This window comes from Sceloporus occidentalis, unplaced genomic scaffold (assembly GCF_023333645.1).
Source record: "Sceloporus occidentalis isolate IW3139 unplaced genomic scaffold, rSceOcc1.0.p SCAF_14, whole genome shotgun sequence".
Taxonomy (NCBI): Eukaryota; Metazoa; Chordata; class Lepidosauria; order Squamata; family Phrynosomatidae; genus Sceloporus; species Sceloporus occidentalis.
Window position 1 is genome coordinate 7,047,012 of NW_028316994.1, and position 23,511 is coordinate 7,070,522.

At 41.1% G+C, this 23,511-nt stretch overlaps 3 protein-coding genes across 3 annotated transcripts in view; 1 reads left to right on the forward strand and 2 right to left on the reverse strand.

The window, feature by feature from the left end:
- Positions 1–226, forward strand: part of LOC149303707 (uncharacterized) — a 29,219-nt gene extending 28,993 nt beyond the window's left edge. Inside the window, exon 8 of the transcript XR_016271968.1 lies at positions 173–226. The gene's annotated coding sequence lies outside the window, so the exon portion shown is untranslated. The remainder of the gene's footprint in view (positions 1–172) is intronic.
- The window catches only part of LOC149303708 (scaffolding CK1 anchoring protein E-like), a 31,082-nt gene extending 7,966 nt beyond the window's left edge, over positions 1–23,116 (reverse strand). Inside the window, exons 1-4 of the mRNA XM_089480333.1 lie at positions 22,989–23,116; positions 17,049–19,882; positions 14,259–14,426; positions 13,414–13,538 (exon numbers count right to left, since the gene is read on the reverse strand). Of these exons, the coding sequence (XP_089336459.1) occupies positions 13,414–13,538; positions 14,259–14,426; positions 17,049–17,507 (752 nt within the window). The 5' untranslated portion in view covers positions 17,508–19,882; positions 22,989–23,116. The remainder of the gene's footprint in view (positions 1–13,413; positions 13,539–14,258; positions 14,427–17,048; positions 19,883–22,988) is intronic.
- Positions 8,062–8,436, reverse strand: LOC149303709 (sperm acrosome membrane-associated protein 4-like). Its single transcript, XM_089479654.1, has one exon. The coding sequence runs from the start codon at positions 8,434–8,436 to the stop codon at positions 8,062–8,064; it is 375 nt and encodes a 124-aa protein (XP_089335780.1).
- Positions 23,117–23,511: the final 395 nt, after the last annotated feature.

The following is a 23,511-nucleotide window of genomic DNA, read 5'->3' on the forward strand; positions in this document are numbered from 1 at the left end:
AATTTATCTTTATAGTGAAGGCTTTTAAATTTTGAAATTCCTGTTTCAGTATAGGAATCAAATTATACAGCAAATAACTAGTTGGATGGGGAGGGGGGGATAGCGATACATGGCAGAGTTGGCTTATATTAATAGTGAGGAGAGCTGCCATCATCTTCTCATTCCATCTCAGATGTGCTGAAATGTATGAAGACAACTAATTTTCTCATAATACCCCCACGCCCCCCACGCCACCGGGGAAGGAGCTGGGAGAGCTGGTGGAGGACTACTTCTGCCGCTCCCCCCCCCCCATGTCACCGGGGAAGAAGCTCCCCAGAACTGCGGAGGACTGTCGTGCCGCTGCGGCGGCGTTTTACCAGGGGGGAGGGGTCAGTGAGAGAGGCCCCTCCTGAAAAGCCAGCTCCCTGGCCTCCTGAGGGACGCTGCCACACCCCCCACGCCACCGGGTGGAACTTTTTTTTCCCCCCCCTGCTATTTGTATGGGGGTGTTTTCATGTATTCTTAATTGTTTTATAGCATATGATGTTTGTACAGGGGGGTTGTAATTTGTGACCTAAGATGTTTTAACTGTTGTATTATTGCTGTAATTTGTGATTTATGATGTTTTAACTGTTGTATTATTGTTGTTCACCGCTATGATCCTTGGAATAGCGGTATATAAATAAACCATATTATTATTATTATTATTATTATTATTATTATTATTATTATTACTGTAGGGTGAGCATCAGCAACTGCAGCCAGCCTTTCAAAGTATGCTGGACCATACCTCCTATCCCTCATAACAATGCTGTGAGATAGTCTGAGAAGCAAACTCTTGGGCTGCATAGGGAATTTTTGAAACAGGTGTTTCCTATGTTTCTGTCAAACAATCTAGCCACTTTTACTCTAGCAGAAAAATCTACAAGCAGTATGGAGAGAAAAAGAGGAGACAAGGATTCCCTATCCTTCAGATAGGGCAAATGTGTTGGAAGGTTGTGATATTTGTCACTTTTCAAAATATCCGAACAATAATTCGGTTGCCCTGGATTATTTTCTGATAACCCCAAGCACCAGCTGCACATTTTGTTCTGCCGTCTTCCAAATGGGTAAGGAATATCTGGAAATGACAGGTTTTGTTCTTGTACAAACTAATTTTATTTCTGATATCCAAATGACATTTAGCTGGTTTCCATATATTTGCAGTGAAGTCCAGGGTGCTGCTCGAAGCTTTTTATTGTCACTCCCCAGGTGGCTTTATTTGTTTAACCCAAAATGAAGAATTGGTACTTGCCTATGTGTTTTGACTGTCTCAGAACTAATAAATATCTCTGCCAAGTAAACACAGCTATTATTTCCAGGATATAGATTCAATGGAGGTCAGGCAAAGGAAAGAGGGATGTTAGCTCAAAAAACAAATGGATTCTAGTGCATTTTGATAAACCATTTGAGCACAATAACTAAGTATGATTCTATGATTCCTGAATAATTTATGCTTGAGTGGAAATAGGTAAAAATCAGTTTCTGAAATGTTGCATTATACTGTATGTGATAATGATCAGAGGAAGAGTGAGGAGAAAGGACACAAATTGAAAGGGAAACCCAGGATATTTCAAGAAAGAGATGGAGGAGCAGGGAAGTCTGTGAATATGCAGGTACAATAAAAATTCTTGACATTTTTAGGTAGACTTGTTGAGCCCAGTCATCCTTGAATGGGCCTTTTTCAATTCTGACACATACCAGAACAAAAGAGCATTCTTCCCTTTTCCACCTCTTTCTGATTTTTTTAATGTTGTAGTAAAATGGCAATTTTGCACTCGAACTCTGTAACTCTTAACAAAAACAAAACAAAGAGAACATTTGCTCTTCAAACCACAGAACTACCACAGCAAATCACACCCTGCTTTTAAAAACCTTTGGAAGTGCCCTAGTGCATATCCAAGGCCCCATTCCCACTGGGCATATAAAGCGATGTATTTCACTGCGATTCTGACTCGGATTTTTTTTCCCGAGTCGTAATCGAATCTGACCCATCGTTCCCATTAAAAACGGGTGCAAACAGACCTGGGTTTTTTTTATCCCTGTTTTTGTTCCCATTGGTATTTTCCCTGTGGTAATTTGAAGCGGGTTATTTTGCTTCCCATTCCCATTGCCCTTCCGGAACCTCTTTTTATAAAGCAGCTGTCAATCAAGCACTTAAGTGCTTGACGTCACAGCCAATCAGTCGCTTAGGCGCTTTTCCCCCCGGGAAAGGAAGAATGCACGCTCAAATGGGAACGATGCACCCATGATTCGCATCCTTATCCGTGTTATAAGCCAGTGGGAACACGGCCCAAGAAACAGCTATGAAGAGACCCAGAAACACATGGAATGAGTGGATGTGGAGGCAACAACAACCAACAACATTCAAAGAGCTATATCTGAAGACCTAATACTTCTTTAGAACAAATTGAAAGGACCCTAAAACCAGCAAAAAAGAGATTTTATATATATATATAGCAAGGAGACAATGGTTGGCATAATACTTGAACTCCCTGTGAAATTCCTGAGCAGTATACTCAGGATAGAACAAAATAATGCATAGTTAATTAGTGAAGCTTCCCCCCCCCTCAAAGGAAGGAAGCTTCACTAACATTATGAACCCTACTAACCTAGACTGTTGGGAGATGCCATCCAACAATATTGGAAGGGATACACAATTCCTGCCCTTCCCCTAGAGTTTGGAAATGATACTCTTTTTGGACTTTATGTCTTAGAAATTATCAGCCAGCATGAACACCACGTTCAGAGGAAGTATACCTTAGCTCAGTTGCCTTTATGTGATGTTGATGGGCTTCCTAGGGGCAAGACATGTCTTGCCATTTTCCAGAGGATTAATTAAACCAAACATCTGGCTTAATGGCTGATTCACCCCATTGTTAACCTGCCCATGCAATGAGGATTCTGCACCTTTTCTGAGTCACTAATTCTCTTTCTCATCTATCCTCAAACATCTTCAGTGTTTCTCCAAAAGGTAGGCTTAGTATGCAATGTTTCCTCATGCAGTTCCAAAACCCAGCCCCCTGTTCGTTCTGTAGTTATAGCACAGAATGGTTTGGTTCAGAGCTTGGAAAATTACTTATTTAGACAACTCCCAGAATCTCCCAGGCAGCATGGTCAGTGGTTATGCTGACTAGGGACTCAGGAAGTTGGAGTTCACAAAAATAAAAGTGGAAGTGTTAGTGGTGAGCTTATGAAACAACAGGACAGGAACTGTTTTATTGTTGTTCTTCTTGATTATGCTTTTAATGTGGTGACTCTGGTCCAATTCATACAATATTTGGAGTTGGAATGACTTAGGTCCAAAACACACTGCAGAAATAATCCAGTTTGACATTACTTTAATTGCCCTCGCTCAGTGCTAGGGAATTTCCGGAATTGTGGTTTATTGTGGCACCTGAGCTCTCTGACAGAGAAGGCTAAGAGCTTTAGTGCATTATTAAACAAACCCGGCAGGAAAATGAAAAGACGTGTTTTTTTCCTCCCTCTTTCGTCTTCCGATTGTAAAATTCTGGGAGAGGGTCATAAAAGTGTCTCATTTGCTAAACTGAAATCTATTTGGCAAAAATGATACTTTTACATTGCTGTCCCACGCTTTTACAAATTAAAGAGAACAAGAGTCATGTGGAGGGAGAAAAATGTGTCTTTTTGTTTGCCTGCTGGGTTTGTTTAATAAAGTGATAAGGCTGCAGATGTCTCACCAAACTACAGTTCCCAGAATTCCCTAGCATTGGACCAGGGCAGTTAAAGCAGTCTTAAATTGGATTATTTCTGCAGCGTGTTTTGGACCTTAAGAGGCCATGTAGTCCAATCTTGTGATCAGGACAGGATGATGCAGGATGTAACCACTTTATTCCTGAGAGTCATCATTTAGTCTCTGCTTAAATACATCCATAAAAAGGAGAGCCTGCCACCTCCTGCAATAGGATATTCCTCTGCTGAACAGCTTGTACCATTAGAAAGTTTCTCCTAATGTTTAACTTGTTTCCTTGCATTTCCACACAGCTCTAGTCCTGCCCTCTAGAGCAACTGAGAACCAACCCTACTTCATCTTCTCTATGACAGCTGTTCAAAGACAAAAATAAAATAGTTTCCCCTTCCTGGCAGGATGAACATAGCCATCTCTTTTAACTGTTCCTCACAGGACTTACTTTGTGTTTGTAGACTGATAGAACTTCCTTGGATATAGGTACATTTTCTTAGGAGGAAAAGAGGTGTTCTGTTTAAAAACATATTTCTCAGGAACAACCAGCAGGTAGCTTTGCCAGTTTCAATATATATATCTGCAATATATATAGTAGCTCCACAATGCATTCTGAATTGTGGTCTCACTTTCCATTTGCAATACTCCATGCTGTCCTTTGCTGTAATTTGACAAAGACATCCCACCAAAGACGTCATTATTAAGGAAGCTTAATTATGGTTTGTCATGCTCTCAGGTTGACAAACCATGGTTTGCAATTAGTCCTCCAAGGGCAGCAAACCCAAATCAGAAATCAAAATTAGTGGAATTGGCAGCCCATAGTTACAGCCAATTTATCCAGAAACCAGTACATCATTGAAATAGTAGTGGTGAGTAAACAGAAAAGCAGGAAAAAATGTAAGTGCTATGGCAGCAGTAGAGCATTTGGAAGATCAAACTATGGATTGATCTGTGGTTAGGACAAACTATGATTTAATATAATATATGGAATAGACTGCTTTCTCAGAGCCAAACTGCATGTGACACAAACCGATATGGAATGGTAGCCTAGCAGCCATTTGGAAAAAAAGTTGACCAAGGAACAGCAGTAATGGGTAAGAGACACTGATTAATTCCTTACTCATTTTCCTGCTTCCAAATTCACCTGAAATGCCTTGGATTTTTCTGCAACAGAGAAATGTATCCCTCCCACCTGCAACATCTTTGCTTTCAACCCTCTTCTTTAGTAGCAGACTGCCTTCTTCAGAAAGGGCTGGTAGACTATGATTACAAGTGCCTTACTGTGTAGTTTACTGCAGATGTCATACTGAAGTGCTGCTTGTGTTGCCTTCTGAATGCTACTCAGACTTCACAAAGAAGCTGATAATGTAGGCTTATATGCAATTCCCTATCAGGGGTTTAAACAAAGTCCTGCAGCTGGCTTGCTCCTGACTCTCTTGACAATACTGGCACAAAACACTTTGCTTGTCAAAGGGCAAGATGATGCCTCTCACACTTCTGCTTGATATTCTGCCCATAAACTGACCAGATTGGCAGGTGCACCTTATTTCCAGACTGGCAGATTGGCCAGGCATCCTCCTTTTCCAGGACATGTGCTATATTTCAACTTTTTACCCAGGAGGAATTTCAAAATGTCCTCCATTTTGAGCATCACCAAGAAGCATGAATTCATATTTATATGAGTGTTTGTAGCTTTTATTAGGTAGGATTCTAATTGTTTCTTGAATGTCCTACATTTCGTGGTGCCATCTCCTCTGCAGTTATGACATTTGGTCATCCTGCACAATGGAAACAGGACCGCATCCTTCACCACATCAGTGCATGGCAGGAAAGTTTAAGGGACACACAGAAGGCTATGTGGTGCATACAGCTCTATCTCTGCTGAATGGTAGAGCTATCCCTGTCTCTTGAAGAAGGGGAGAAGCTGCCAGTAGTCTGGATCCTAAGCTGTATTTTATGAAGGGAACAATACAAATCTGATATGTAGTGCTTGAATTTAACAGACTGCTTATCTCAGAAACTGTATGAACAAACTGAGCAGATATTTTAACTGTTGTCCCACTGTGAGAGCTGCACTGGTGATTTTGGGTGCTTTGCATTATGCATCTAGAGAACTCAGGTTTGTATACATCTGTTTTGTATACATCTAGAGAGAAATCTTGCTCCAGAAATAAAAATAATTGTGCCCCTAGAGACAAATGTAAAATAATGAAAATCTATCATCATGTTATCAATGCTAACTTGAACAGTCATGCTAGCAGGCTTGCAGGAATTATTTTATTCAGCTACATTTTCCAGATTCTAAAAGATTTTATTTTAGATCTGGGTTAATCACAGAATTGTGCAGTTAAAATGAATCATAAGGGTCATGTTGTTGAGCTCTATATCAACACCAGAATTCATAGCTAAAATATCACTTTTATATATATGTGTGTGTGTGTGTATGCATATATCTAGCCAATGTGAGATAGTGATTTGAATATTGGACTATGACTCTGGAGAACATGGTTTGAATCCGTTTAGTCATGAAAACCCACTGGATGACCCTGAGCAAGTCACACTCTCTCATCCTCAGAGGAAGACAAAGGCAACCCACCTCTGAACAAATCATGCCAAGAAAACCCTGACATAGGTTTGCCTTTGAATCACTATAAATCATAAACAATTTGAAGATACACAGCAACAAATATATGTGCGTGGGTGTGTATGTATATTTATAGTTGTCCCTCCATTTTTGCAGGGATCCGTTCCGGACACACCCACCTCCGTGAAAATGGAGGCTCACGCATATTCAAGCCCCATAGGCTTGAATGGGGTGCGCCCACCCTTGAAGATAGCAGGGGTCGTCCCTCCGCGGATATTCAAGGGTTCAGATCTCAGATCTGCAAGTTAGGAGAGACGACTGTATTTGTATGTGTATAATTTGTTTGAGTCAAAAGGTCTCTTAATAGATGGTCACCATGACCTCATGTTTCCATACATTTCTTAAAAAACAAAAAACTTTTTTCCAAATGCTTCTGTATCTCACCAGCAAACAGAGTTCATGAATATAAAAGGGAAGAATCAGATCTCAATGCTAGAGTACCTGACTGACATACAGAAAATTGTAGTTTCACCCTTACCATGTTCAATGTAAAGCATCAGGGAACAGTAGGGATGAAATTCTTCCTTCATTTCTTTCTCAAGGGAAGCAATGAGTAATTTTAGCAATTTTCTTCCAAATATGAGGCGTTTTTGTGGACTGCTCCCAATTCAGAACTTATTGTGTACAAAATTCGCATGTGGTATTTTTGCACAGAAAATAGTCAGAAAATATTACTCTGCAGAAAATTCTGTTTCCTGTTCAAAAATACCATGTACAAATTTGAACTGCAAATATTCTTATAAGTCCAGGACTTTTGGGAGAGGTAGGGGAATTTTTTGCCTTAATAAATTGCAAAAAAGAAAAAAAAGTATGTGTGTGTTTGGGGAAAGTTAATCAGATCCTCACCAACACAAGAGTTTGGACAATGATGTTCAGACCACAATTTGAACTCAAAGTAGCAAATGACCAGCTGGTAGAACAAAGGCAGAAACTCACAGGCCAAACCCTTAGAAGCCAGTTTAAGATTATTAAAGGGTTGTATGATTCATTGCCATCCAAAAGCGACAAGGAGAAATTGTGCCTGAACTTGGGAGACAGTAGAGGTGGCATCGTTCCACACAGCAATCTGTCGCAAGGGAACAAACTGTAATGTCTTAATGGACGCAGAAGACCTAGCCATAAACATGTGATCTACATGCTCAGGATGAATTGTGCTGTTAACAGGAGTATCCCTGGGCTCTTTTTATCCTTAAAGAATGCTATGGAATTATTTTTTAACTATTATCTTCATCAGCCTTCTCCTCTTCAATTGTGAAAAGAATTAGGAAGCTACAAGATACACGTAGCTATTTTTTTATGTGAAGAGTGCAGAACAATTTTTAGCCTGAATGTCCAAGTCAATTTTGTAAATGTTCTTGGGGGCACATTCTACAGATGGGCAGAGCTAAATGTAAATGGATGAGACCAAATATTTTAGCATATTCATATTCCCAATAACTAGGCTTTGGGAGTAGATCTTAAATCTTTTACAGTGAGACTAGATATATATGAAGGCTGTAAGGCTACCAAGCAATTATATCATGAAGAAGGGGTCATCTGGTGAATCCTGAGGGGGCAGACTATTTACCTGTCCCTATTTCACCTGATGACAAAGACTGTCATTTCTGGACTGAAACACATCATCACACCACAAGCACAAGGATTCAACATTTAAAGAAAAATGTCAAGGACTTTATTTTTGGTGACTCTTACTAAATCAAATGAAGCCCAGCAGAAGTATGCTGATGAGAGCAAGCTGCAGGAAGAGGGAAGGTTCTGTTAAGAGCTGAGATGCATTGCACAGTTCTCCATTACAGCATTCGGTAACCAAGCTGTAGGTGACCCCCATGTGGGTCACAGGCTGCTCTTTGCCACAGTTGATGGCGCGGGTGCAGCCCTTGTTTTGAATCTTTGATACCCCCAAGGCAACTCCTTCACCCACAAAGCAGTCTTCATCTTCTACACAACTCATCTTGGTACTGGGACATTTAACTGAGTTGGTGATTTCACAAAAGTAGCAATCCTTGGCAAAAACAGGGGGCAACACACAGACCAGAAGACATACAAGTCCTAGGCACAAAAGATGTGTCATTACGTAGTGGAGACAAAGTGCCTGTTCTTTCTTCTTCTGAAACTGAATTGAATGGGTATGGAAATGTAGAAATCTGCAGCCACCTACAATCCTCTTTGCCAGATGATATATTATTAATTTGGGAAGAGGGTATCTTTCAATTTCCACAACCTTTTTACTTGGATTGTTGTAGAATCAGAGACTTCAGAACTGGAGCAACATCGCTTTTATAGTTCTGAATTAAAATAGATTGCTTTGGTTTCCTGCTCCAGAACCAAAAAAGGGTTTTCTGAATGTTAGAACCTTCCTTCCCAAAACGTTGGATTCCCAAACTTTTTCTCTTAACAGGTGAAATGGGGTTTCTTGTAACTCTTGTTGTTACTGTAACAGCACCCAGCTTTAATCATACAAAAGTAGCTTTCTTACATTTGGTAAGTCTATCCTCTCTTGCAGTTATAAGTCCTTCAAAGAGACAGAGGATACTTGGCTGTAGAAGTGAGCCAGGCAACACGTCAGCTTAATCGGTGGCTCCCAGGAGACAGCTTTGCAGAAACAAAATGTTAAAACCTGGATTCTTCAGTTCCAGAAATATAAATTCTTCTAAAAGTTCTCAAACATGGCTAGCGTCCAGGGGGAGATACCGGATGCCCCAAAGCTTCAGAACAGATCGACACAGACTTCTCAGAGAGTCAATGCGAACAAGGTTGTCTTGGGCTCCAGTAACGCAGAGCTGGTCGATTTGGGATACCGAATTCCAAAAGGAGCCCAGTTCTTGTTTCTGTTGTCTCCTAAGCGCGTGTTACAGATAGGCACCTTCAATCTTGTAACTTTAATCACTCAGGTGACCAAATGAGCCTCCAGCCTCTCAGAACCTATGTGCAGTGAATGCTTTTGCAGTGAGATCACAATGGATGTCAAAAGCTCATTGGCAGATTCCATTGAGGATTTCCATTTTAAGCTGCTTGACAAAACAGGCAGTGATATCATTTCAGCCATGTCATAGAAGGAAGGAAGAACAACAGAAGTGTGGTGGCATTGCCATACACAAAAGATGAGTAAAACTTTGGGCCTTCCAAATTGGGGAGAAAGGGAGACAGAAGAATACTTTTAGTGTTATCGTTAGGAAAATTAAGTATAGAGTCTCAACTCCTAGCTGATTCAGATATATTAGTGGTATCTGTGGTATGGAGCAGAGTAGTATACGGAGGAAACCAGGAGATGAACCAGTGCCTGCTGAAACTGAAGGAGTGTTTATGCCCTGAATGATAAAGTTATGTGAACTCCAGATGAGTTAACTTCTTAATATTTTAGTCAAAGTTCAAACTACAATTTCCACAATCCCCCAGCCAGCAAAGAATTGTAGTCCCAAAAAGGATTTTTTCCAAGTTCTAAATGTAGTAATGGTTGCTGGATCCAGTTTACAAGAAGGTCTGCCAAATCAAACACCTAAACTCATTGCCAGAATCGTTACATATCAGCACCATCCTATACAGAACCTCATAGGCTTTTCCTGCTGGCAACAGAGAATTAAACCATCAAAGTCCTTCTTTCTGATTCCATGAAAAAATAAACTAGTTTGCATTTGTTGTTGTGTGCTTTCAAGTTGTTTCTGACTTGAGCCTAAGGAGAACCTATCATGGGTTTTTCTTGGCAAGATTTGTCCAGAGGAGGTTTGCCATTACCTTTCTCTGAGGCTGAGAACATGTGACTTGCCCAAGGTAACCCAGTGGATTTCATGGCCAAGCAGCAATCAAACCAAAGTCTCCACAGTCATAATCCAACACACACCATAGTAAACAGCAAATCATAGGGCATGTTTTAAAATAATGGGAGGATTCAGGGATTGTTATTTCTTGTCCTAAAATCTTGCATTAACTCCTGGAAAGGCTGCCTAATGAAAAGACACAGAATCCAGTCTTGGACATCTTTTTTCTTTTTTGCACAGAAGCTCTTTAACACATCTAGCATGCATACAACAGGATGAAATGACAGAGAGACAGCCTTTCCCAGCAGTGCGCTGTCAAAAGCATCGCTTCTGGTATTCTTGCCTGTCATGCGTCTCGTTAAAGACACAGAGACTTTGCCTCAACAAAAGGTGGTGACTAGTCTTCCATCGAACCCAGCAGTCATAACTGTCAGTAATTATAGAGGGCAGGCAAGCAGGTAGATCGGGAGCAGAGTGTATAGGAAAGAAATAGAACGAAGTGCAATCGCTCCCAAATAAAATAGGGGAAGTCCTTCGACACTTCATACCTAAACCAGGATTTGGGACCTGGCACCCTTGAACAAGACACAGTGGACAAGACTAATGAATTGTACAAACCAAAGTATGCTGTTATGCTGACACTGTCCTTGGCAAGTAGTCCATGCAAAATGGAAATTACCTTGTGATTGGGAAAGTGGAGCTAGGATTTCAGATAGCTGAGAGGTTGACCGCATATATTAAAGAAATGGCTCTGACCCATTTCAAAACTGACCTGTTCAGACTACACACGTGGCCAAAACAGGAGGAAAACAGACCCAAGACACATTTCAGGGCTTAACACTGAAGCAAATAACACTCCACTCCTAGCCACAAAGTGTGAACCATCACACTCACATGCAGACTTTGCACCAGTGCAGAAGCAGTTAGGAATATAGCTCCTGGGCAAGCTGCCAGCACCATTGCTGGCCATAATTTTTTTTTTGTCACCTCCCTGTGAATCAATCACACAGCTGCACCACTGACCCACTGCAAATCCCATGGAGCGCAATCAAAACAAACATGTCAAGTTACCACCAACACAATGGTTTTAATAAAAACATTAACAAACTGCCCAGTCTAACAGAAGGCCATGTGGGAATGGGGGAGAAAGGGGGCATCTATGGGGGAGCACCATAATCATGGTGTGCCGTTGTGTCACTGGGCACACTGATGTGCCATATTGGCAGTCAATCAGTTGTGCAATTGAGTGGCTGGTTTTGTGGTGCATCCAATGGGTCAGTGGCTGGATGGAACAAGGAAGTGATCAGCAACTGCTAGCAGAGCATCTGTGAGCTTGTGTACATGCATTTGCAATGGAACAGGGAAGAAATGATGGCGCAGCACAGCTTGTAGCTGTGATAGCTCCATTTTGGTGGGTCGTTCCTTGCAATGGAAGGGGGCAATGTGGATTGCACATCAGTTATCATGCTGTTTTGGGAATCACTGGTGTGGTCAGTGGGTTCTCCCTGCAAATCGGGAAACCTCAAGATTAACAAATTTTCCCCCTCCATCTGCTCCTGGCCTTAGTCTTTTTGCTATGTACCATGAATATACATTATGCCTTATAAAGCTAGGTCACTGCCCCAAAGAGAATGCTATGTAAAATATGCAACAGTGAGTGAGCAGAGGGAGGGTGTGAAGGATGGACTTGGACAAACTAGTCATAACTCAGGGACTGCTGTGAAGGAGGGCCTGCAAGGAAGAAATGATACAAAACTGAGGCTTGTCTCTGTCAGAGAGTAGATAGGGAAAAGGTGGCATAGAGACAGGGAAAAATTTGCAGAGACAGAGAACAGATGGTAATAGAGACAGGACAGTCAGCAAGAGGAAAGAACTGACTATGTTTTGGGGGCTATGAATGATTGAATTGTTTAGGGTTTAATGTGTCATCTAAATGTGTCTTAATAAACTTCCACTTATTTGTTCTTCTTTTTTACAACTCTCTGTCTGTTCTTATTACGTTGATGGAGAGTCTAGTTATGCATACCATGGTGAAGCGACCAAAACAACACAGCCACTGGTCCACATAGGGAATCACCTTGAGGCCAGTTGCCCAATGCAGGAAGGGATTAAGAAGGGGCAAAGTAAGTAACAGAAGCCCAAGGATTAGAAAATGTGGGGCCAGTCCAGAAAGGGGATCCATCACAGAGAAATGTGGACCACTGTTGTACCAGTGGTCCACATTTCCAAATGTGGAACCTGAATGAAAAAATAATGTGTTACCTTACTTACTTATCCACCTGTCCTGAATGGGGTCACACTTCCGCAGTTCGCAGTTTAGGAGTACTTCTGGACTCGTCTCTGCAGTTGACATTTCAAGTAGATGCGACGGCCAGAAGTGCTTGCTATCAACTTCGGTTGATACGCCAACTGCGGCCCTTTCTGGGCCAAAGGGACCTTGAAACTGTGGTACATGCTCTGGTAACCTCTCGATTAGATTTCTGTAATGCGCTCTACATGGGGCTACCCTTGTACCAAGTCCGGAAGCTTCAGTTAGTACAAAATATGGCAGCCAGATTGGTCACTGGTGCATCCACGTTTGGCCATATAACACGTATCTTGAAAGATCTTCACTGGCTGCCCATTCGCTTCCGAGCGCAATACAAGGTGTTGGTCACTACCTATAAAGCCCTACATGGCTTGGGCCAGAGTTACTTGAGGGACCGCATCTCCCCATATGATCCGCCCCGCACACTCAGAACATCTGGGAAGAACTTACTGGTAATTCCACCTTCCAAATATGTTGCCACATCCTAGATGGCCTTTTCAGTGGTGGCCCCACAGATGTGGAATGATCTGCCCGAGGAGCTCCGTTTGACAACCCCCTAGAAACATTCTAAAAGAGCTTAAAACTCTTCTTTTTTTGTCAAGCCTTCCCCCCTGAAGAATGAAGTTATCTACCCTGCTGCCATCGATTCCCTGCTTACCCTTGAAGGCGAATGATTGTGCTTAGAGTTCTGTAATTGTATGGTTTTATTATGGGATTTTATCCTTTTATGAAATGTCTGTATGGTTTTAATTGTCTGTACACCGCTTTGATCGGTGGAAAAGCGGTATATAAATAATAATAATAATAATAATAATAATAATAATAATAATTATTATTATTATTATTATTTCAAGTAACCCACCATCTGTCAACTGAAGTAATTTCCTCTTTGTCTCTAATGCTGGTTGGCCTTGGTAGAAACAGAAGGCTGGACTAGACAGGACTCTGGACTGATCCAACAGGATTCATGTTACATTGTCCTTACCTGTAGCTGCCAGTGATCACAACTTCTCCATCAAGCAGTACAAATTTCTCTTTCATGCTCCCTGTGACCTGTTTCTGGTGTCTGCTTTGGAATGTACAGCCATTGATGATTCGGACTCTCAGGTTCTAGAAAGGTGGGTGAAGGATTAGAACAGAAGGGACCATAAAATTTTTGCTGTCTCATGATAAGTCCAACATGCTTCTATTTTATTCTCACAGCCACCCTATGAAGTAGGTTAGATTTAAGAAACAGTGACTAGCCCAAGGTTATAAAAGTGAGCTCTATAGCCAAGTGGAGATGTGAACCTGGTTCTCATCTGTCCTAGGCTGACACTATTTTTTGTTACGTAGAGAGATCTTGTAGCACCTTTGAGATTAACAGAAAGCAAGAAATTGACAGTATGAGCTGCATCTGAGGAAGAAGACTGAGGTCTATGAAAGCTCTATAAAATCTCATGCTGCCAATTTCTTTCTTTCAGTTAGTCAACAAGATCTCTCTATGTACTGATTCTACAGAAGACGGCTATCATCTTTGAATTCCACCACTATTTTTTGTTGTGTGCCTTGAAGTAATTTCCAGTTTATAGTGACACTAAGGCAAAGATATCATGGGATTTTCTTGACAAGATTTATATCGAGGGGATTTGCTATTGCTTTCCTCTTAGGCTGAGAGAATGATGCGCCCAAGGTCACAAAATGGGGAATTCTGGAAGTCCTAATAAAAAAAACACTCAACCAATTTTTTCTAGATTAGCTTTTTGTTTTAAGCACACTGCCTGAGATGCACCTCCCTCTCTTGCATGGGGACAGGATTGTTTAAGAAAACAGAAGCCCTCTCCAATTCACCTCTGTGTGACGGACATTAAGGCAAGTTTTCTCAGCCATGGTGAGGAAAGATGGTAGATGTTGTCTGCTGAGAACAACGTAGACAGGGACTCGGCGCCTGACTGCTGCATCATATAGGTCCAAAAGGATGTCAGGATCCGAGAAAACATCCATGACTACAGCAATCACCTGGAGAATACAGAGTTTGATTTACTGCACACATAGCTAGGCAAAAGCCTTGAAATCATATTTTAAACATTAAATTTCCCTAAATCAACAGTGAAGCTTGCCAAATCTAGTCTGGGAAAATGTGCAAATCAGGTGTATGCACACATTTTTGTTTAATTTGCATCTTTCATGTTGTTTGAACAAAATGACAAACACAACAGCTTTAAGTCCCAACCAAGGCTGAAATCCTAATTAAAGTTGGTGGAATGTAACTAGCTCAACCAGCTGAATTATATGGAGGGTCTGGGAAGACAAGAGCTGCCAGCAAGACAATGGTATGATTGACTTCTGCTGGCAAACCTTCAAGATATTAGCGGCTATATAGGTTAGGGAGCTGAGCTATGTCCAACACATTGCATAAGGAGATATCGGATATCTCTTTGCTCATTGTCTATAAAAGGCTGGTATAACATCTAGTTGCACCGATATAATTCACTGAGAGAATTCGAGCCCATAATCTACCTTCCAGATTTTTTTGCATGTCCAAAAGTTACTTTTCAAATGTGAATACTTTCCAAAACAGAAGACATTAGGCCTCATCTTAAGAGAAGCATTTCCCATTTACTTCTACAGAGAAGAGAATGCCTCTTCTCAGATGGTATCAAACCCTGTAATGTGGATGCACCATTTGAGGACAAAAAAGACGTCTTTCCTATTGTGAACTATCATTTTAATCATGTAGAAAGCCATCTAGATTTAATCAATAGATTTATTAAATTCTGTTTGATTAACTGAATGAGATTTCTTTACTTGACTGACCAGCCAAATTTGTACCTGGAGGGCATCGAAATTGGTTTATCCAAGTGGGAGTTAGGAAGGGAGACAGAGAAAGAGCATGTGTCTGCAGTAGTGAAGGGAGAGATTAATCTGTTTCCAATCCAAATCAGTTTTACATGTACGTATTTGTAGGTGTGCTCTCTTCTATTTCCATATTAATCTTTTTAAATGGATTTTAAAAATAGCAAGAAAATGCATATCAAGATAAGTATTTCTGAAGTATTTTCTCTCCAAAAATTATCTTTTAAAGTATGCATTTCTAAATGTATTCAATTAAAAATATGCATTTTAATATTCCTTTTGATACTTTTTTGAGCTGAGAGCTGCTCTGGAAAATTTGGAGAAGTGCTGTATCTGAAGGATCACTATTTTTGATCTGCACATTAATTTGGGAGGAGAAAATCAGGACAGTTTGCTTTGAAATGCCATCAGAACTAAATCCTTGAGCATTCCCCTGTGGGTGGGTGGGTGAGGAGTTGGCTGGAAAGCAGCAGTAGGAAATCTGGATTTGAGAAAGTACTGATAGCTGCTGCAAATCTATGACACCCTGCATGGTTGCTATTTTACCCTGTCCTAAATACTAAATTTCATTATGGTGTATGATACTTAGGGAAGTATCGTAAATCTCCAGACTGGAAGTTGATCTGGGCTGGAATGTTCTCAGCTTTCCTCCACTTGGCAAAAGAGGAGTACACACAAAAGAACGAAAGACAGCTACTGTAGAAGAACTGGTTCTCAATATATCTTTATCAAGTGAAATTAAGTGTTTCTTAACAAAACTACCAGGGACCAGTGGCATCACTAGGGGGGTGCAGACCGCACCAGGTGACACCCTACGGGGGAAATGACACGACTGCTCCTCAAACACATTCATCTGTTTCCCTTTAAAAGGCTTTAAGAGATGGTGGGAGTGGGGTGAAACTCAGTAGAAGGAGAAAGGAGAGGCCCTTCAAATTTTTAATTTTTAAATTTTTAAAAATATTTTTATATATAAATTTTGAATTTTTTTAAAAAAATCAGATTTTCTTTTTTTTAAAAAAATCACATTTTAACCAAGGCTTCACTATGTATATGTAAATGCATTTAGGCTGTTTGTATGATATTGTAATCTGAAGATATAATTTTAATTTTGCTAGTTGTTTATATCACAACTATAGCATTACATTCAGTGGTATATGGGAACTGGGATGTACAAGTAACATTAGTGCAAAAAAGCATTTCCAAGGATTCTGTATGGTGTGAAATGGGAGGAGGTCAAGGGGAGGGTGTACCATGAGTTACTGTACAGGGTGACACCAATGCTAGGGATGCCACTGCCAGGGACAGCATTTCTTCTCCCACTCAAGTGTATTTAGATAAGTTCAAAGAGAAATGTTATTTTAAGTAATTTTGACAAGACGTATTATATTTCCCTTAAGAGTTTTCTTAAAATGCATTAGAAACCAAATCTATATGTGCACCTATCCTTTTATGCTCATCCCCCCCCCCCAATTGTTTGTTATTCTCACTATTACGTGACACAAAACACTCATAATTCGGGGGGGGGGGGTTTAAGCCTTCCTGGACATGACTCCCTCCAGGTGTGCTGGACCACAGTGGCCATAACTCTCCATCAGGTGTGTATGCTGGGCTGGGGAGGTTCGATGTTGTACAGTTGCCATTCAACACACCTGGCTAGCACCATATTGAAGAATCCTGCTCTAACAAATTTGAATCTTGTAAAAATTAAGCTACATAGTTTAACACTTTTCCTCCAAATCTATCATGAGGACTAGAAACAAGTCCCAGAGATCCGTTCAGCAGTACCTTGTTGGCTTCTTGGATACACCTGCGGATCAGCTCCTTGATGTGTGGCTCTCCTTCTCCTGGTGGATGTGTATAGACTTCAGCTCGTGTAATCCCTTTCCATGCACTGTTGTCTGGCCATCCCAGGTCCAGGTCTGGAGTGGGCTCATCTGACTGTCCCGGCCAGTAACTGAGACTCGATCCTTCATCTCCAAAAGTCCGTTTCCCCGATCCATTTGGCCGAGACACTTGCCCATCTTCTGCTTTCACAGCTGTCTTCAGTTCCTTCAGCTCTGCATCGGACAGAAAGGGGCGCAGCTTTTCCTGGGCAAGGCGCTCCTTAAAGGCTTCCTCGCCCTCAGAGAGCAAGGCTTCAAGGGCCAGCCGCTGACCCTCGCTGTAATAGAATTCTGGGTTTGATTCTGTTATTTTCACATATGGCTCTTCACTTTCCAGGCAACGGACCTGAGAACCAGCCATGGCCTTTGGGGAAAAGGCATGAAATCTTATAGTATCACTGTAAACAAAACTACAGTACTTTCCTTCAACCTAATCCACTCCCAGCAAATGGAAAGGCAGGAGGAATTATTGGCCTGCACAGCTCTGAGATATTACATCTGAAAAGTAAACACTTTTATTAAGGATTTTTCTTTGTGTGTCCATTGAATTTTTCTTTTGATGCCTAAGAAGGGGAAAATCACTGTTATCTGTTTGTATAAAATAGCCTATATTCCTGTCCCAGCTTTCCACCTTGATTTCAAGAAGCACTTATGAATGCCAACTGGCCAGAAAAATGAAAAGCTAAGGGGAAAATGAGCCCAGTCCTCTTGACATGCAAAATTATTACCCTGTAATTTGTTCAGAGCATGGATATATATGTGTGTGGTGGTCACTTTTCAATTGCTACAGATCAGAATGCTTGCCTGGGAACAGCCACAGGGGTCCAGTTCAAAGACTGGCACCATAAATGATATGCTAGGGCTTAGCCTTCCCCTTCCCATCACAAACACCTTTTAGATCCTTTCCTCAAATGTCTTATGTCACACTGGAGCACTCTAATGCTGAGCACAGTGATGGGGCACAGTACACAGTACTTTCTCCAAATCATCTAATGTTGACATAACATTTCAATGTATGGTACTCTTATTAACACTTTATAAACCTATTGTCTCAGTCAGGAATATACATCATTATACAGCTCTATTTTCTTTATTTTTTCTAAAGCAGCCCTAGGCCCTTTGAGATCCTCAATTTCAGCTTTTAAAATAGGTCATCCCATAGTTCATACTCCAGTATGATCCTTAAACAATCACTTTTAATCCTGTGTGTAAAATGTATATACAAACGGATTCAGCTATGTTACCCCTGTCTCTTAGTAGCACACACTCTCCAAAAGTAGGGTGGGAGCAAGGGCTCCTAACATTTAAAACAAATATCTCAAATAAATACAGTTTCTATTTATCTGCAGCAGTGCTGGAGCTGGTGGATTAACTGACTGTCACTTGAACATCCTCTCAATCTCCAATTTAAAACTACCCTGAACTTTATTACAGCTGCTTATAAACTTCTGTTTGAAAGCCAGCCTCTGCACCTGTGGCTTCTCTTCTTGCCTACGGATGGAGACAATAGAATCAAAACCCAAAGTTTGAGGGAGAGAGTCACACAGATCTCTTATACTTGGTTTTTCTTACTTCTTTTACACCTAACTAGATTCTGGGTAGTTTCACATGAGCTAGATTTGCAGGGGAGCTCCTAAATTCTCTTAGAGTGAGCACTTAGTAGGCAAAGTCTAAAGGAAGGATGGAAAACGGCACACTTTCAATACTTGTGTGGGCTGAGGGATCTGCAGCTGTGAAAATAAGATGATTTCAGTGGTGATTAGAAGAGAGCACCCTAAAGCAGAAATTTCCCCATTTCTCATGTTGACTCAATAAAACAGGGCAGAAATCAACACAATATCATTTTTTCTATATAAAGCGATACCATAAGAGCAGGAATTCCTTCTTTGACCCATCCATCTATATCTCCAGTGTCTGATAACTGTTTACGTATGTAAAGAAATATCAGGCAGATCCAGAAAGCCAAAAGGGCCTTCCCAGCAGTTCATCAAGATAACCAAGCTCTGTGCTTTGACGGCCAAGTATTATCCAAGACATAAAAGAGATGATCATCACAAGTAAAAATATATCAGAAACACAAAGATTTTCTAGCAGTGTCTTTCCTGGGCCCAGTTGTTAGCTTGAAGAAAGGGTAGTCTTTGGCTGGTAGTCAGGAGACCCAAATTATCAGCATTCTTGACCAGTTAACGTATACAATATTTAGTATCTTCACTTAAGAAATAAATGGGAAGTGCTCTGTGTTTATATTAGTGTCTTCAGTGAATGAACAATGGAAAGCTCTCCACTAAAGTCAACAAATCTATCATCTTTCTGGTAACACAGAACACGGACCGTTCCAAAATTGCAAATTCCCATAGTTCTCTGCCAATGACAGTGGAGTCTTTTTGTTCTTTGTCTATGACTATCTTCAGAGCATTTCTAGACTCTTTTATCCAAGTAGCAGCCTCAGATTGTCTACTCTTCTTCGCCGGTCAGCTTTAAGCACCTGGTGGAAATATCCTCTTGCTTTCTGTGTCAATCAGCTTTGTAATTCTCACCCGTTCAAACATGAGCCAGTTTCTGAAATGAACATATCCACAGTTAGATGATCTCTCCTATCAACCCCTGCCAGATTAATCAGCTTTGTGGGGGAATGATCATTAGCAAGGAGTCATCTGTAGAGAGGGTGAGCGTTCGCACCTAGAAATGCATCTCTTTGGTTGCAGAGGCATCACCTTTTGTTTCTGATCACCTTTCCTAAAGTGTACAAGAGAGGAAAAATAATTTGTTGGATTATTTTCTCTTTTTTCCTTCTTGGGTTTATCTCTCCATGAGAATCAAGGAAATAGGATTTTACAAGACTGTGATGGTCTACTAAACAACCTCACTACTTCCTTGAGAAACAGCCACTCCCGTTCAGTTGTTCTCCAACCCCAGCATGCCAAGTAGGCTGCCTGCCTCACAGAAAACTCACACAGATAAGATTACACACCCAGCCTTCTTTTACTTTTAGTACTTCAACTTTATGGTTGCGCACTAGAGGGCTGCACAAAAACCAGGAGGAAGAAGGGCTTTGAGAAGCAGGGACCCTCTTGGGTTGGTGGGCAGGGTAATGAAAAAAGGAAAGATCTGGGCAAAAGGTTCGGTAGGAAGGCAATGGATTTTATTAGGACCTATTATCTTATTATTTATTATCTTAATAAAGAGTCTGAAATAAATAATTAGGTCACGTGAGAGGTCACTAAAGATTGTGCATCCTTTTGAGTCCTTCAGAGCTCTTCATCATAGGCACATAGATGAGTGTCTGATGTTTAAGTGTGGAATGCACAGATACTATGGCTAAAACATCAGCCACTCTGCATCACCATCTCAGTTTTGAATTAACAATCTGGCTGATGAAGAGTTTTGGAGCACTCACAAACTTACACAGTGTTTTGTGACCTTTCAGATGCCCTGATTAAATCAGGAATTTGGAATCAAGATAACTTTTTTTTCTAAACCAGCATTAGAACAATCTAATATAGGGATGGGCTAATTTGTGGGATTTATTTTGTTTTTGTTTTTGAACAGATTCTCAGATCCCTAAGATCTACCAGCTGGAGACACATTTGTTGCATGCTTGTGTAATGTTGTGCTGGGAAAGGCATACATTTAGAATTAAAGAAAGGTAAAGGGTATTTTTTTTTAGTACATGCTCATCCTGGGAGGGTTATTTCCTCCCCAGTATATGAAATGAGGTCTTCCTAATCTTTTCCATATAAAAATCCACACCCAGGGCCTATTTACACTATACAATTATAGTGATATTTTCAATTTTGTCATGGGATTTGCAGTGTAGGCAGGTTTGTTTAGAATTCTTAGAGAGCTCTAGTGTCTCACCAAACTACATATTTTAGGATCTTGTAGGATGGAATCCACTTGGCAGTTCAAATGGAATAATAATCACATAGTGTGTGAATAAGACCCTAGTTTCTCCTCCATTTCCTTTGTTTAAACAACCGGAAAAGAGAAAGAGGGACAGAAATGTTGTTGCTGAGCTACTGCAAGGCATCCAGCAACATATCCCAATATAGTTTTTGCTACCTTGTTTCTAAACATCTTTACTTCCTCCTTCTAACCACACTTTTAAAGGACTAAGGTGCAAGTGGAGTAGTTGGGGCTAAGGAACAATATCCCAAAAACTGCAGCTCTTTCTGTATATGGCATGAAAGAAGTGAATAAATGAGATATAGAGAGCAATAGACAGCACACTCTCCAACATTTCACATATGAAATCCAGGACACAGGCAACCAAAGAACATCAGAGTGTGGACAAGATGGCAAAACTTATTAATGAGAAAAAACATATAAGAGGCCTGAGTAAAATTCTGCCCTCTCCTCTCCCCATGCTGAGTACGAACTATTTTTGCACTTTAAACTCAGTTTGTAGCACTTGAAGTAAGTGGAGGACAAAGGTGTGTGTGGAGGAGAGAAATTAGGACATTTTAAAAAAGCAGCTGAAAAAGTGAGCTGCCAGAGGATTAATCACTTGAGTCCTTGCCAAACTGTTGGAGGGTATGAGACAGTACCCACCAAATTGTCATGTGTGAACCCACTTCTGTCTCTGTAGCTTCAGTAAGATAAATCACCTGGTCCCCTGAAGTTTGACTGTGTCATTTGAAGAACAGAAACACTGGGAGATTCTGGGGAAACAAGTGACGTATGTTTCCTTTAGCAATGGGCCCAGTGAGAAGCCTGGAGCAATTGTACCTGCTGAATCACTGATAATCCGGTCTTGTCCCCTATGGCCATCCTCCTTCATCCCCATTTAGGGAACAAATGGTTTTAAAGGTCTATGACAAGAATAAGATGCAACTAGGGCTGCTAAATTGAAAACTGGTGAGAGCTCCTGCCTTTTAAATAGTTGTGTAGAAGAGGAGATTTCAGCAGGTGTTGCATGTTACCTGGCAGCATGAGAACCACCGTCTGCAGAAATTCCCTTTTCTAGACCATCATGCAAGGTACAGGAGCTCTTTCCAATTTTCACTTCAACAACCCTAGATGCTGCAGTGGGGAAAATGGACTGCTTCCTCCTGGGATTTCTGCATCTTGTTAAGAGGCACAGAAGTTATTTTCATTTTGTTTTAAAGGGGAGGGGGATTCTACTAATGTACTAATCCAGGGGTTCTCAAACTTTTTGACCTTGTGACCCCCTTTACATCTACATGTGGACATTGTATCCCCCCACCTGACGTAGTATATGCATAACAATATTTTGCTGGTTTAGTGTGCATTTTTTGTTCACACATTCATGTATATTCATATTTTCACATTTTATAAGGAAACAACTCTCCTTTCCTCCTCTTCCTCAGGCAGAGGCTCCAAGCACCCTCCTTGTCTCTCTCTTCCTCCTCCCGTGTCCCTCAGGGGTTCCACCCCATATTTTGAGACCCACTGTGGAAATCCACAGCTTTACTAATCCAGGGCACTCAAACAGAAATAGTAGTAGTAGCCACCAGTGTCTTTCATGGTTACTTAAGGCACTGTCACAAGTTTCCTCTTTTGTACAGCCTTTTCTCTCTTTTACCTATCACGTCTACTTCATTGGTGTATATTCCCCTTACTCATCATTCTTTTTAGGTCTGTAGATCTCCAATCTCCCTTCTCAAAGAACCCAAGCTACCAACCCCACCCACTCCTCTCATCTGGACCCCTCCCCAGCTTGAAGCTTTTTCACCATCATGAAAAGAGGGGACACCAGTTATTTGATGGGAACACTGCCTTTTGTCCTCCCACTGTAAGCATTAGGTACCACAGCTTTTCCTGCAGACTCTAGGACACTTCATTCCCTCTGTCCTCTCCAGTGTGCATTCCTCATTCTTACTTTTTTGTTCACCTCCCTCCTTGTTCAGGAGTTCCGGCTATGTATCCTCTTTCACTTCACCGGTTTTCTTGTCCTCGCTGATGGAAAAAAAGCCATAAGATCTAGTGCCGGCATCAGGCGCAAGCCAAGCTATCAGGGTCCAATTTTCTTCTCACTCTCTCTTTTTCCTAATAGACTTGTTGGATCTTTTCTTGCTGCTCCCCTTTCTGCACCGGTTGCCAGGTGGAGAGGCAATGTGCAACTGGCTAATCCAGGAAGCCCAGGGGTTATTTGCAAAAGCACCTGTTGGAAGCTTGGCTGCCAAGGTAGTTGAGATGAATCACCCTCCCCTGTAAGCAAATAATGTAGCCTGAGGAGAGTGGTAATTAATGAGACAATTGCGTACCTGGTAAAGGTGGGGTAGAGAGAGCAGATGACCCGTTCCACCTCTTCACTTGGACCCCTTTTTCTTTCTCTGCTTTTGGAGGGTATGCACAGCCAAATAAACCTCTCAGGGGTGATTCAGACATTGTTAGTTTTAGCA